General features: G+C 39.0%; 1 protein-coding gene across 1 annotated transcript in view; it reads left to right on the forward strand.

The window, feature by feature from the left end:
* Positions 1–3,531: 3,531 nt before the first annotated feature.
* poc1bl (POC1 centriolar protein homolog B (Chlamydomonas), like) overlaps positions 3,532–14,342 on the forward strand; it is a 48,806-nt gene continuing 37,995 nt past the window's right edge. Inside the window, exons 1-2 of the mRNA XM_034160231.1 lie at positions 3,532–3,638; positions 5,421–5,537. Of these exons, the coding sequence (XP_034016122.1) occupies positions 5,517–5,537 (21 nt within the window). The 5' untranslated portion in view covers positions 3,532–3,638; positions 5,421–5,516. The remainder of the gene's footprint in view (positions 3,639–5,420; positions 5,538–14,342) is intronic.

The following is a 14,342-nucleotide window of genomic DNA, read 5'->3' on the forward strand; positions in this document are numbered from 1 at the left end:
GGCAAGTTCAAGGGGTATTGTTAGAAAACTGTTCACAACCAATACAGTTATTATTAACTTTTCTTTAAATATATATTGTATTTAAAGAATAACTCATGTTTGTTGCTTTACCATTAATCACATATTTAAAGGACATTTGATTTGATGTTTTTTTACCCATCATTTCAGAACAAACTAGAGATCTGTGGACACACTCTCAAAATAACTCACCGTGCTGTGATATGAGTTGCTATATGTATTATATATAGCAGTGTTAGTAAATCCTTTGTGATAAAATACCGTAATTATTAATCTATACATGTATTTGACATCAGACTGTTCTTACTATTTGCCATGAACATCTTTACATGTTGTGCTTCTATTGTGTGAAGCTTAAACAAAATCAACTAAACGGTTTAGAAGGAGTTGCTCTTCAGAGGCCATTTTCATGTAACGAATGAATTAAAGGCAAAAGTCCAAATATCTTCCTGTGAAGAAGTCAAAATGGAATTATTTTCCTTTATGCACATCTTCACATGGTGTGCTACCGCTGTGTGAAGTTTCACTGAAATCGACAACACAGTTTAGAAGGAGCTGCTCTTACAAGATTCATGGATTAGACAGATGGACAAACATGGTGACTTCTACATGTTACATGTATAGTTTGAATGGGGAGGCTGAGAAGATGTGTACAAGAGCCCTCCTTGTAAGTGTGAAAGGACCAGATCCCTGTCACAGGAAAGGAACCCTTTTCAGTTCCGGATGGGGCCGCAAGAGATTCACAGAGAGAGGTGTCAACTGGTTTCAACTGGGGAAAGGAGGAGGAAAGAGAGGGTGGAATAAAAGACACTGGCAACTTACCAAGTGGTGCAGGTGTCTGCCTAACAACAGGGCGCGCTGGTGCACAGCACAGTCTGAGTGTGGCCTGACCTCAGCAGAACTCAGACTTTAAGAAAACAAATCGACCCCGTAGTGACAAAGGAGGTGCATGTGAGGCCAGCACTGTAATTCTCCATTTACCTAAAGGACAAGTAAATCCTGTATTTACTTTGTAAGTAGTTCGTACAGGATTGTCCTTTAAGGATCGTTGTAAACAGTTTAGATAATGGTCACTGTGTACTCGTTAGGTACCGGCGGTCACTGGAGAGCACAAACAGTGACACCTTTTGCATACAGACTATGAGACTAATGGTCTTTCACTCCTAAAGACTAAAGGTTACTGAGTAATATAACTGCCACAGATAAAACTACATGCTTGAGTAGCAACTTGAATTGCTGTACATGCTGTTAAAATATGTTTGAATTATATGTTTACTTTATAAATGAAACATGTCTCCATGAATAAAGTCAATGTGCTAATAAAAACAGGCACGTTACATTTACTGTTCAAATTTTACATATTATTTCAATACAGCTCACTGAAGAACCCCAAGGTGTTTTTTGTTTTGGTCTCATGGGACCAAGTTATTATGTTGTGCATGCAATACATTTACCTTATGCAAAACGTTATCTTGTGCACAGACATTATTATCTTGTACAGAAAAATTACAATCTTTTAGGTACAATCTTGTGTGCAGAAGATGGTTCTTTTGTAGGAAGAAGTAGTTACTTTGTGGGAACAACTTATCACCTTGTGGGAATACGTTATCTTGTGGACACAAGTTATTACCTTGTGGGAACAAGTTATCTTATACACATAGGTAATTTGCTTGTCACAAGTTATGTTTCTCACAAAAGATATTTCTTTTGTAGGACACTATCTTAGGAGTGCAGGTTTTGTTGTATGTAGGAGATATGCATCCTCTGGGAACAATATTATCTTGTATACCAAGTTATTATCATGTGGGAAAACTTTTCTTCTGCCGCTTGTGTTATGCAATATAATATCTTGTCCCCACAAGATAATTATCTTGCACCCTAACATTATTATCTTGTACAGAAAAAGTTATGATCTCGTGGGAACAAATTACATTGTGCATAGAAGATATTTATATTGTGGGAACAAGTTATGTTGTGCACAGAAGTTATTTATCTTGTGGGAACACAATATTATCTTGTGCCCCAACATTATTTTGCACAGAAAAGTTACGAGCTTGTGGGAACAAGTTACATTACGCAAAAGATATTTTCCAGATATCTTCTTGTGCCCCGATACCATTTTGTACAGAAAAATTATAATCTTGTAGGAACAAGTTATGTTGTGCACAGAAATTATTTATCTTGCAGGAACACGATATTATCTTGTGCCCCAACATTATTTTGCACAGAAAAGTTATGATCTTGTGGTAACAAGTTGCATTACGCAAAAGATATTTTCCAGATATTCTCTTGTGCCCCAATACTATTTTGTACAGAAAAATTATAATCTTGTAGGAACAAGTTATGTTGTGCACAGAAGTTATTTATCTTGTGGGAACACAATATTATCTTGTGCCCCAACATTATTTTGCACAGAAAAGTTATGATCTTGTGGTAACAAGTTGCATTACGCAAAATATATTTTCCAGATATTCTCTTGTGCCCCAATACTATTTTGTACAGAAAAATTATAATCTTGTAGGAACAAGTTATGTTGTGCATAGGAGACACACACACACACACACACACACACACCCCCACACCCCCCCCCACACACACACACCTTCAACCCAATTAAGGGTCACGGGGGTCATAGAGCGCAAGGCAGGGTACACCCAGGACAGGACGCCGGTCTGTCACAGGGCCACAAACAGACAAACAAACACAGTCACACCCACACGCACACCTATGGATAATTTCAAAAGTCCAATCCACCTAACCCGCATGTCTTTGGATGTGGGAGGAAACCGGAGCACCCGGAGGAAACCCACGCAAACGTGGAGAACATGCAAACTCCACACAGAAAGGCCACAGGCGGGAATTGAACCCATGACCTTCTCGCTGTGAGGCAACAGTGCTAACCACAAATCCACCGTGCTACCACATAGGAGATATTGTGGGAATATTATCTTGTGTATGTGGGAAAAAGTTAAGTTCCACGGCTATGCACAAGATAATCATCTTTTGAGAACAGGTTATTAAATTATTAAACACTGTTCCCACTAAAAGCTTGTGCATCCAGTGTAATTTGTTCATACGAGATAAGGTAAATATAACTTGTGCCCACACGATAGTGTTTTTCTACTAAAGAATAATAACAACAATAATAATAAAAATAATAAAACAGAACTTGGAACCCCGGGCCCTGCCACGCACACCCACATTTACAGAATACATTATTTCAAATTGCGCGAGTAGAAAGTAAGTAAATGTCAACTAACAGATTAGCATATATGGTGCGTCAAATGACTGGAGATAGCGCTACCAATAACGGAAGTTAATCAGAATAAAATCATAACTAGTTGTAGTTGGAGAAATCTGGTGAGCGGATTCGCAGACCTATAATATACAAAACATGATATATTAAAAACTTTATTGGTGGGTTTACCGTTTGAACATGGCTCTTATTGTGAAACGGGTTACCGGAAAACAAGATGTTTTTGTAGCGAGTTTGACAGTTAGAAGCCGAACGTGGAGCAGAGGATGTGGGTATGCTGACATCTGCAAGCCAGCGGTTTGACTGGAAGACAAACAGCGACGTCCTCTTTAACCTCCAACAAACTATGTAACTGCTGCGAAAGGTAAAAAGTAACTTTAAGCTAGCGAGCTAACCTTTCAGAGAATTCTGCTTCTACGGCTGTCAGGCGGAACTTAACCGAGTGTGTGTTTATAACTTCATTTACATTCCTGACTTGGTCTAAACGCTTTAAACTCACCAACAGCCGTCGGTTTAATCGTTCACTAACTTCAAAGGTGGCTTTGTCGCCATGTAGATAGTTTTTTAAAAAACGGATTATTCTGCGAAAACATGATCTGTTTTTCTTCAGCTGTACTCCGAAGTCAAGGCTGAGTTTTACTTTAAAATTGAGCACTTTTTGAAATCCTGCCTGTTTAAAGAGGTGATATGGTGCTAAACTCTTTTGAGATTCCATTTGTTGTTGGGATTTTTTGTTAAACATGCTGAAAGTCCCATCATTCTGTTAAGGGTCATGTAAAAATGATCCTGTTCTTCATAAAATTAGGCCTGTAATGGGTCCTTTTGAACTATTGCGACATATGTCACGGATTTCCACAATTGGACTTTTGCTTATTGTGGGTGGATCCGAAAACCCGGAGGCATCTCTGAGATGTCATGGAAACATTTATTATGCAGATTAATGAAATTTGTGACATTTCTGGCTGTAATTAAAAGTAATATTAGCATGTTGGCCGTGGGGATCCATGGGCTCTAGACTGGATAGTGTTTATAAAATAGGTAGCTGACATTTTTTCAAGGGTTGTAATAAATTATGCAAAGTTTTTATAATGATTTTAACTGAAAGTGCAGGAAATTAAAATGAAAAACTTTTGTGAATAATTGTATTTATTATTTGGTACATTTAGTTGATATCATGTTTTACAACTGACAAGGTTGAGATATTTCCTTTGTTCAGAGCTTGTCTGGTTACCATGGACTGATAATGGTGATATCAACTTCCATTGTTCCTTGTTGTTACCTAATATCCCTAATTTCTCCAAAAATATTAGTCCTATCAACTTTCCGTTTTCACTGCGTTCATCCTTGACCCAAATACATAAGCATACCAAACAGCAAATGTCAGCTCTCCCCAGTTTCTCAATGATTGAGGTTACACACATGCGCACACGTACACAGAGGCCACTTGGCTTTTAATATATCGATGATGATTTACTGCCTCCTGCTGGAATGGTGTGGGAGTCCAGAATTTAATCGGTTTATGAGCCAACGTCATTTGCAAGTAAATCCTTGTGTTCCCTGAGTACATGCTTACATTGGACTGAACCATTTACAAGGTGCTTTAACAATGCTAACGCAGTCATTGTTAGTGCCATTTTACGCATCACTTTGCGTGTGCTTTTATATCCATTCATATAATTGCAAACACGTGGGGGTGTTAAATGTTCATCAGTGTGTCTCTGATGTGCATATCACTTTGATGACTTCTTGTTTTCACACTATTAACGGTTCTTTACATGTCCACAGTGGAACAATAGCTGTGGAAATGTGCGTATGCCAGGCTGGATTTTTGCATGATGCACCGCACATTTCCACGCTCACGCCACTTTTGATACATTTGCACGTGGACATGGAGATGGGCGTACGGCAGGTTTTTGTGCGTATGCACGCTTTGTACATGAGGCCCCAGGTGTTTAAAAATAAACTTTAAAAGACAGCTCTGTGTCAACAGTTACTGTAATCCCAAATGCTTGTAGCTACTGACTAGCTCAAGAACATTACCTTGGGCAGTTTTGATTGATGGTATCTTCTTCAAGGAAACAGGTGATTTAGAGAAAAACATTATTTTGGATTTTTCTGCATTCAAGACACATTTTCATGTCTCCAGGCGGTTCTGCACCACATCAAAAGCTTACTGCAAGAATTCAACTGCCTGCATCATGGAGTTTGAGCTGCATTTGATTACTGTATCATTAGGGTAAAGATGGTAGAAGGCGTTTCACAGGTTTGTACCCAGGTCAGTAGTATAAAGTGTGAACAAGACGGGTCCCAAGACTGAGCTTTGATGAACACCTTTTGTTACCTCAAGGAAGGCAGAGTTAACACCAGCCATCTGAACACATCTGAGTTCTACTAGCCAAATAATCTGCAAACCATGAGACCACATGTGTAGAGACACCGTGTTTGGAAAGGATTTCTAACAGGAGACTGTGATCCACGGTGTCAAATGCCTTCGAGAGGTCAAGAAATAGTGCAACACATTTCATAAAATGCATTAGTCTGCATAAGTAATGCTTCTGTTTACAAGATGTTTCCAGGATGTCTCTGAATGTTTCCGGATTTTAGGATCCACCCTTATTGTATGTGTGTGTGTGTGTGTGTGTGTGTGTGTGAGTGTGAGAGAGAGAGAAACGTGACCATGCAGTTTGTGGATGTGTAATGTTATTTTGGCACATCTGTTTTGTATGCAAATTAGAAATGTTCTGGAACTGGACAGGACCATATTGGAATTCTGCTACTGTGCAATATATCCAGTAGTGTGCAAAGCCATGGCCTGGTTGTTCAAATTACTGAACTTCTTAGGTGTTTCACAAAAATTAAACCTGAATCCTTCTCCTAATCCTAAACCATTTCAGGTAAAATAATTTAAGGTTGCCAGGAACCTCAGAGATAAAATCAAATCAAATCAAAATCAGATCAAATCAATTTTATTTATATAGCGCCAAATCACAACAAACAGTTGCCCCAAGGCGCTTTATATTGTAAGGCAAAGCCATACAATAATTACGGAAAAACCGCAACGGTCAAAACGACCCCCTGTGAGCAAGCACTTGGCGACAGTGGGAAGGAAAAACTCCCTTTTAACAGGAAGAAACCTCCAGCATAACCAGGCTCAGGGAGGGGCAGTCTTCTGCTGGGACTGGTTGGGGCTGAGGGAGAGAACCAAGAAAAAGACATGCTGTGGAGGAGAGCAGAGATCAATCACTAATGATTAAATGCAGAGTGGTGCATACAGAGGAAAAAGAGAAAGAAACACTCAGTGCATCATGGGAACCCCCCAGCAGTCTAAGTCTATAGCAGCATAACTAAGGGATGGTTCAGGGTCACCTGATCCAGCCCTAACTATAAGCTTTAGCAAAAAGGAAAGTTTTAAGCCTAATCTTAAAAGTAGAGAGGGTGTCTGTCTCCCTGATCCGAATTGGGAGCTGGTTCCACAGGAGAGGAGCCTGAAAGCTGAAGGCTCTGCCTCCCATTCTACTCTTACAAACCCTAGGAACTACAAGTAAGCCTGCAGTCTGAGAGCGAAGCGCTCTATTGGGGTGATATGGTACTATGAGGTCCCTAAGATAAGATGGGACCTGATTATTCCAAACCTTATAAGTAAGAAGAAGAATTTTAAATTCTATTCTAGAATTAACAGGAAGCCAATGAAGAGAGGCCAATATGGGTGAGATATGCTCTCTCCTTCTAGTCCCTGTCAGTACTCTAGCTGCAGCATTTTGAATTAACTGAAGGCTTTTCAGGGAACTTTTAGGCCAACCTGATAATAATGAATTACAATAGTCCAGCCTAGAGGAAATAAATGCATGAATTAGTTTTTCAGCATCACTCTGAGACAAGACCTTTCTAATTTTAGAGATATTGCGCAAATGCAAAAAAGCAGGCCTACATATTTGTTTAATATGCGCATTGAATGACATATCCTGATCAAAAATGACTCCAAGATTTCTCACAGTATTACTAGAGGTCAGGGTAATGCCATCCAGAGTAAGGATCTGGTTAGACACCATGTTTCTAAGATTTGTGGGGCCAAGTACAATAACTTCAGTTTTATCTGAGTTTAAAAGCAGGAAATTAGAGGTCATCCATATCTTTATGTCTGTAAGACAATCCTGCAGTTTAGCTAATTGGTGTGTGTCCTCTGGCTTCATGGATAGATAAAGCTGGGCATCATCTGCGTAACAATGAAAATTTAAGCAATGCTGTCTAATAATACTGCCTAAGGGAAGCATGTATAAAGTGAATAAAATTCTTCCAGAAATCCAGTGACTTCGCATCTCCACAAATACACCGTAATTTTTCTCATAGTGCACTACGATTTGTGATGTGAAAATTGGCGTGCAACAGTTTCTGGTAAAGACATGAGCAGAGACACCCAGACAACCCAGAAGAAGTTATAGGCTTCTGTGATTGTGATTGGAGAAATTGTGCATAGTGCCTATTTGCATTTTGTATCTCCAGTTATACAACTTCATGATGAAATGGTATAGAGGAGAATTTTCTTAAAAAGAAGACCTGAAATTTCAGCTACAATTTGCCAGAAGGTACATCTGACATGCAAGCCTAGATTTGATGGTTTGGTGAAGATAATCTAGCATTGGCATGAACCCCAATGTTTCAACACATCCATTCCCACTGTGTTAGGCCACCCATCTACAAATGTGTTTAATCCAGATCAATTTGGGACTCAGTTAGTTTGATCACGTCGATGGACGTACACACAGAAATAAAAACAATACCACATCCAGGTATAAAGAAGAAGTATTTGAGAGAGCAGCATTTTTTAAAATTTCCTAATAAGGCTTTACGCCCCTTTTCAGATAATTTGCAAAGGATTGTGTGTGTCCAGACTCCGTGTTGGGGAAACTCATTCTGACTGAACAGCATTATCACAGTCCATCTCCATTAATAAAATGGTTGCTGTCAGGGGACTGGGTGTCGTCACCAGGATGTTAAAACATGAGGAAATGAATTAACCATCCAGCTGTGCGTTATGGCTGCTGTTTGAGTAAACTGTTCCGCTGATGCTACATGTGTTACAACTGTTTGCTGAGCCATCATGACTGGAACGTAAATGACTCACGCGCTGCTTGCGTTATATTCTGTTCAATCCAGACACGCTGTGGAAACAGTTCCGTAAAACTCAGTGATCTGAGAATGACACTCGGCATCTTAAGGCCTTGGTCCAGTCCAGCTAGTTCCAAACTCCCTGGTGGTAAGAGTATAAGATTTAAGGAGGAAGGTGTGATGTACATCAGATGAAGAGGGGTTTTGTCTGCAGGTGTCTCCATTTTCAAACCCCAGGACCTCAGAGTCCTCTGGCTCCAGCCCAGAATGAGATTTGTTGCTACCTAGAAGGACTTCAGCAGAAAAGTGGTTTGTTTTGAGTCTTTAAATCCTACAGTCAGGTCCATAAGTGTTTGGAGAGTGACAAATTTTTTATATTGGATTAATTAGGAATAAGTCAGGGGATGGCTAAATGAACATTTCCAAGTCACTAACTGACTTGGACTTCATTTACAACATTCATTCAATGGGGAAGTGTAATATTTTTCATTCTAACCTAATTTTTTAGATGTTTTGTGATTAATGTTATCCACTCTGACCATAATTATTTGATGTGATATTGATTTAGAACAAAATCACAGGTTTAATATTGATTTAGAACAAAATCACAGGTTAACTGGCTATATGTACGGTAGTGTTCAGAATAATAGTAGTGCTATGTGACTCAAAAGATTAATCCAGGTTTTGAGTATATTTCTTATTGTTACATGGGAAACAAGGTACCTGTAGATTCAGTAGATTCTCACAAATCCAACAAAACCAAGCATTCATGATATGCACACTCTTAAGGCTATGAAATTGGGCTATTAGTAAAAAAAAAAAAAAAAAAAAAATAGAAAAGGGGGTGTTCACAATAATAGTAGTGTGGCATTCAGGCAGTGAGTTCGTCAATTTTGTGGAACAAACAGGTGTGAATTAGGTGTCCCCTATGTAAGGATGAAGCCAGCACCTGTTGAACGTGCTTTTCTCTTTGAAAGCCTGAGGAAAATGGGACGTTTAAGACATTGTTCAGAAGAACAGCGTAGTTTGATTAAAAAGTTGATTGGAGAGGGGAAAAGTTATACACAGGTGCAAAAAATTATAGGTTGTTCATCTACAGTGATCTCCAATGCTTTAAAATGGACAAAATAACCAGAGACGTGTGGAAGAAAATGGAAAACAACCATCAAAATGGATAGAAGAATAACCAGAATGGCAATGGCTCACCCATTGATCAGCTCCAGGATGATCAAAGACAGTCTGGAGTTACCTGTAAGTGCTGTGACAGTTAGAAGATGCCTGTGTGAAGCTAATTTATTTGCAAGAATCCCCCGCAAAGTCCCTCTGCTAAATAAGACGTGCAGAAGAGGTTACAATTTGCCAAAGAACACATCAACTGGCCTAAAGAGAAATGGAGGAATATTTTGTGGACTGATGAGAGTAAAATTGTTCTTTTTGGGTCCAAGGGCCACAGACAGTTTGTGAGACGACCCCCAAACTCTGAATTCAAGCCACAGTTCACAGTGAAGGCAGTGAAGCATGGTGGTGCAAGCATCATGATATGGGCATGTTTCTCCTACTATGGTGTTGGGCTTTTATATCGCATACCAGGTATCTTGGATCAGTTTGGATATGTAAAAATACTTGAAGAGGTCATGTTGCCTTATCCTGAAGAGGACATGCCCTTGAAATGGTTGTTTCAACAAGACAGTGACCCCAAGCACACTAGTAAATGAGCAAAATCTTGGTTCCAAACCAACAAAATTAATGCCTCGAAGATGTGAAGAAATCATGAAAAACTGTGGTTATACAACTAAATACTAGTTTAGTGATTCACAGGATTACTAAAAAAGCAGTTTGAACATAATAGTTTTGAGTTTGTAGCATCAACAGCAGATGCTACTATTATTGTGAATACCCCCTTTTCTACTTTTTTTTACTAATAGCCCAATTTCATAGCCTTAAGAGTGTGCATATCATGAATGCTTGGTCTTGTTGGATTTGTGAGAATCTACTGGTACCTTGTTTCCCATGTAACAATAAGAAATATACTCAAAACCTGGATTAATCTTTTTAGTCACATAGCACTACTATTATTCTGAACACTACTGTAAATGTACTAAAAATATGAAAGTAACTCACTTGCCGACAATGAACAGGTGAAAAATTCAGAAGTATCTGTTAGCACGAAGAGGGTTTCTAAACATAAATAAACTTTATTAAAACTGATGATACAGTTCACCACTTTTCCGAGCTTGCAGTGACTGAAGACTGATTATTGCAAATGTGTTTCACTTCATGGGTCCATGATATTTTAATGCTGGATTGTTTGGACACTTGGTTAATATGACCGCTGAACTTATAAATAGGTGGTTGCTTAGCTGCATCTTTGCCTGTTTTGTAATTCTGTATTTGTTAATTTGTTATTGATTGGTGACCATCTGCTTTGGCCACACTATCTGTGTCTGAGCTGCTTGAGGTTTCTTCCTGATCTAATAGGATTAAGAAATGGAATAGTTTTGACCGTGTTGAATGTTTACTGTCCAAAGTAAAGGTCAAACAATGTCAGTGTCCATTGTATTCTATGGCATATCAATCAATCAATCAACTTTTTTCTTGTATAGCGCCAAATCACAACAAACAGTTGCCCCAAGGCGCTCCACATTGCAAGGCAAGGCCATACAATAATTATGAAACACAGTCTACGTCTAAAGCAACATAACCAAGGGATGGTCCAGGGTCACCCGATCCAGCCCTAACTATAAGCCTTAGCGAAAAGGAAAGTTTTAAGCCTAATCTTAAAAGTAGAGAGGGTATCTGTCTCCCTGATCTGAATTGGGAGCTGGTTCCACAGGAGAGGAGCCTGAAAGCTGAAGGCTCTGCCTCCCATTCTACTCTTACAAACCCTAGGAACTACAAGTAAGCCCGCAGTCTGAGAGCGAAGCGCTCTAATGGGGTAATATGGTACTATGAGGTCCCTAAGATAAGATGGGACCTGATTATTCAAAACCTTATAAGTAAGAAGAAGAATTTTAAATTCTATTCTAGCATTAACAGGAAGCCAATGAAGGGAGGCCAACACGGGTGAGATATGCTCTCTCCTGCTAGTCCCCGTCAGTACTCTAGCTGCAGCATTCTGAACCAACTGAAGGCTTTTTAGGGAACTTTTAGGACAACCTGATAATAATGAATTACAATAGTCCAGCCTAGAGGAAACAAATGCATGAATTAGTTTTTCAGCATCACTCTGAGACAAGACCTTTCTGATTTTAGAGATATTGCGTAAATGCAAAAAGGCAGTCCTACATATTTGTTTAATATGCGCTTTGAATGACATATCCTGATCAAAAATAACTCCAAGATTTCTCACAGTATTACTAGAGATCAGGGAAATGCCATCCAGAGTAACGATCTGGTTAGACACCATGCTTCTAAGATTTGTGGGGCCAAGTACAATAACTTCAGTTTTATCTGAGTTTAAAAGCAGGAAATTAGAGGTCATCCATGTCTTTATGTCTGTAAGACAATCCTGCAGTTTAGCTAATTGGTGCGTATCCTCTGGCTTCATGGATAGATAAAGCTGGGTATCATCTGCGTAACAATGAAAATTTAAGCAATACCGTCTAATAATACTGCCCAAGGGAAGCATGTATAAAGTGAATAAAATTGGTCCTAGCACAGAACCTTGTGGAACTCCATAATTAACTTTAGTCTGTGAAGAAGATTCCCCATTTACATGAACAAACTGTAATCTATTAGACAAATATGATTCAAACCACCGCAGCGCAATGCCTTTAATACCTATGACATGCTCTAATCTCTGTAATAAAATTTTATGGTCAACAGTATCAAAAGCAGCACTGAGGTCCAACAGAACAAGCACAGAGATAAGTCCACTGTCCGAAGCCATAAGAAGATCATTTGTAACCTTCACTAATGCTGTTTCTGTACTATGATGAATTCTAAAACCTGACTGAAACTCTTCAATAGACCATTCCTCTGCAGGTGATCAGTTAGCTGTTTTACAACTACCCTCTCAAGAATCTTTGAGAGAAAAGGAAGGTTGGAGATTGGCCTATAATTAGCTAAGATAGCTGGGTCAAGTGATGGCTTTTTAAGTAATGGTTTAATTACTGCCACCTTAAAGGCCTGTGGTACATAACCAACTAACAAAGATAGATTGATCATATTTAAGATTGAAGCATTAAATAATGGTAGGACTTCCTTGAGCAGCCTGGCAGGAATGGGGTCTAATAAGCATGTTGATGGTTTGGATGAAGTAACTAATGAAAATAACTCAGACAGAACAATCGGAGAGAAAGAGTCTAACCAAATACCGGCATCACTGAAAGCAGCCAAAGATAACGATACATCTTTGGGATGGTTATGAGTAATTTTTTCTCTAATAGTCAAAATTTTGTTAGCAAAGAAAGTCATGAAGTCATTACTAGTTAAAATTAATGGAATACTCAGCTCAATAGAGCTCTGACTCTTTGTCAGCCTGGCTACAGTGCTGAAAAGAAACCTGGGGTTGTTCTTATTTTCTTCAATTAGTGATGAGTAGAAAGATGTCCTAGCTTCACGAAGGGCTTTCTTATAGAGCAACAAACTCTTTTTCCAGGCTAAGTGAAGATCTTCTAAATTAGTGAGACGCCATTTCCTCTCCAACTTACGGGTTATCTGCTTTAAGCTACGAGTTTGTGAGTTATACCACGGAGTCAGACACTTCTGATTTAAAGCTCTCTTTTTCAGAGGAGCTACAGCATCCAAAGTTGTCTTCAATGAGGATGTAAAACTATTGACAAGATACTCTAACTCCCTTACAGAGTTTAGGTAGCTACTCTGCTCTGTGTTGGTATATGACATTAGAGAACATAAAGAAGGAATCATATCCTTAAACCTAGTTACAGCGCTTTCTGAAAGACTTCTAGTGTAATGAAACTTATTCCCCACTGCAGGGTAGTCCATCAGGGTAAATGTAAATGTTATTAAAAAATGATCAGACAAAAGGGAGTTTTCAGGGAATACTGTTAAGTCTTCTATTTCCATACCATAAGTCAGAACAAGATCTAAAATATGATTAAAGTGGTGGGTGGACTCATTTACTTTTTGAGCAAAGCCGATAGAGTCTAATAATAGATTAAATGCAGTGTTGAGGCTGTCATTCTCAGCATCTGTGTGGATGTTAAAATCGCCCACTATAATTATCTTGTCTGAGCTAAGCACTAAGTCAGACAAAAGGTCTGAAAATTCACAGAGAAACTCACAGTAACGACCAGGTGGACGATAGATAATAACAAATAAAACTGGTTTTTGGGACTTCCAATTTGGATGGACAAGACTAAGAGACAAGCTTTCAAATGAATTAAAGCTCTGTCTAGGTTTTTGATTAATTAATAAGCTGGAATGGAAGATTGCTGCTAATCCTCCGCCCCGGCCCGTGCTACGAGCATTCTGACAGTTAGTGTGACTCGGGGGTGTTGACTCATTTAAACTAACATATTCATCCTGCTGTAACCAAGTTTCTGTTAGGCAGAATAAATCAATACGTTGATCAATTATTATATCATTTACCAACAGGGACTTAGAAGAAAGAGACCTAATGTTTAATAGACCACATTTAACTGTTTTAGTCTGTGGTGCAATTGAAGGTGCTATATTATTTTTTCTTTTTGAATTTTTATGCTTAAATAGATTTTTGCTAGTTATTGGTGGTCTGGGAGCAGGCACCGTCTCTACGGGGATGGGGTAATAGGGGGATGGCAGGGGGAGAGAAGCTGCAGAGAGGTGTATAAGACCACAGCTCTGCCTCCTGGTCCCAACGCTAGACAGTCACAGTTTGGAGGATCCCAAAAAATTGGCCAGATTTCTAGAAATGAGAGCTGCTCCCTCTAAAGTGGGATGGATGCCGTCTCTCCTAACAAGACCAGGTTTTCCCCAGAAGCTTTGCCAATTATCAATGAAGCCCACCTCATTTTTTGGA

The sequence above is a fragment of the Thalassophryne amazonica genome, chromosome 20 (genome assembly GCF_902500255.1).
Source record: "Thalassophryne amazonica chromosome 20, fThaAma1.1, whole genome shotgun sequence".
Classification (NCBI taxonomy): domain Eukaryota; kingdom Metazoa; phylum Chordata; class Actinopteri; order Batrachoidiformes; family Batrachoididae; genus Thalassophryne; species Thalassophryne amazonica.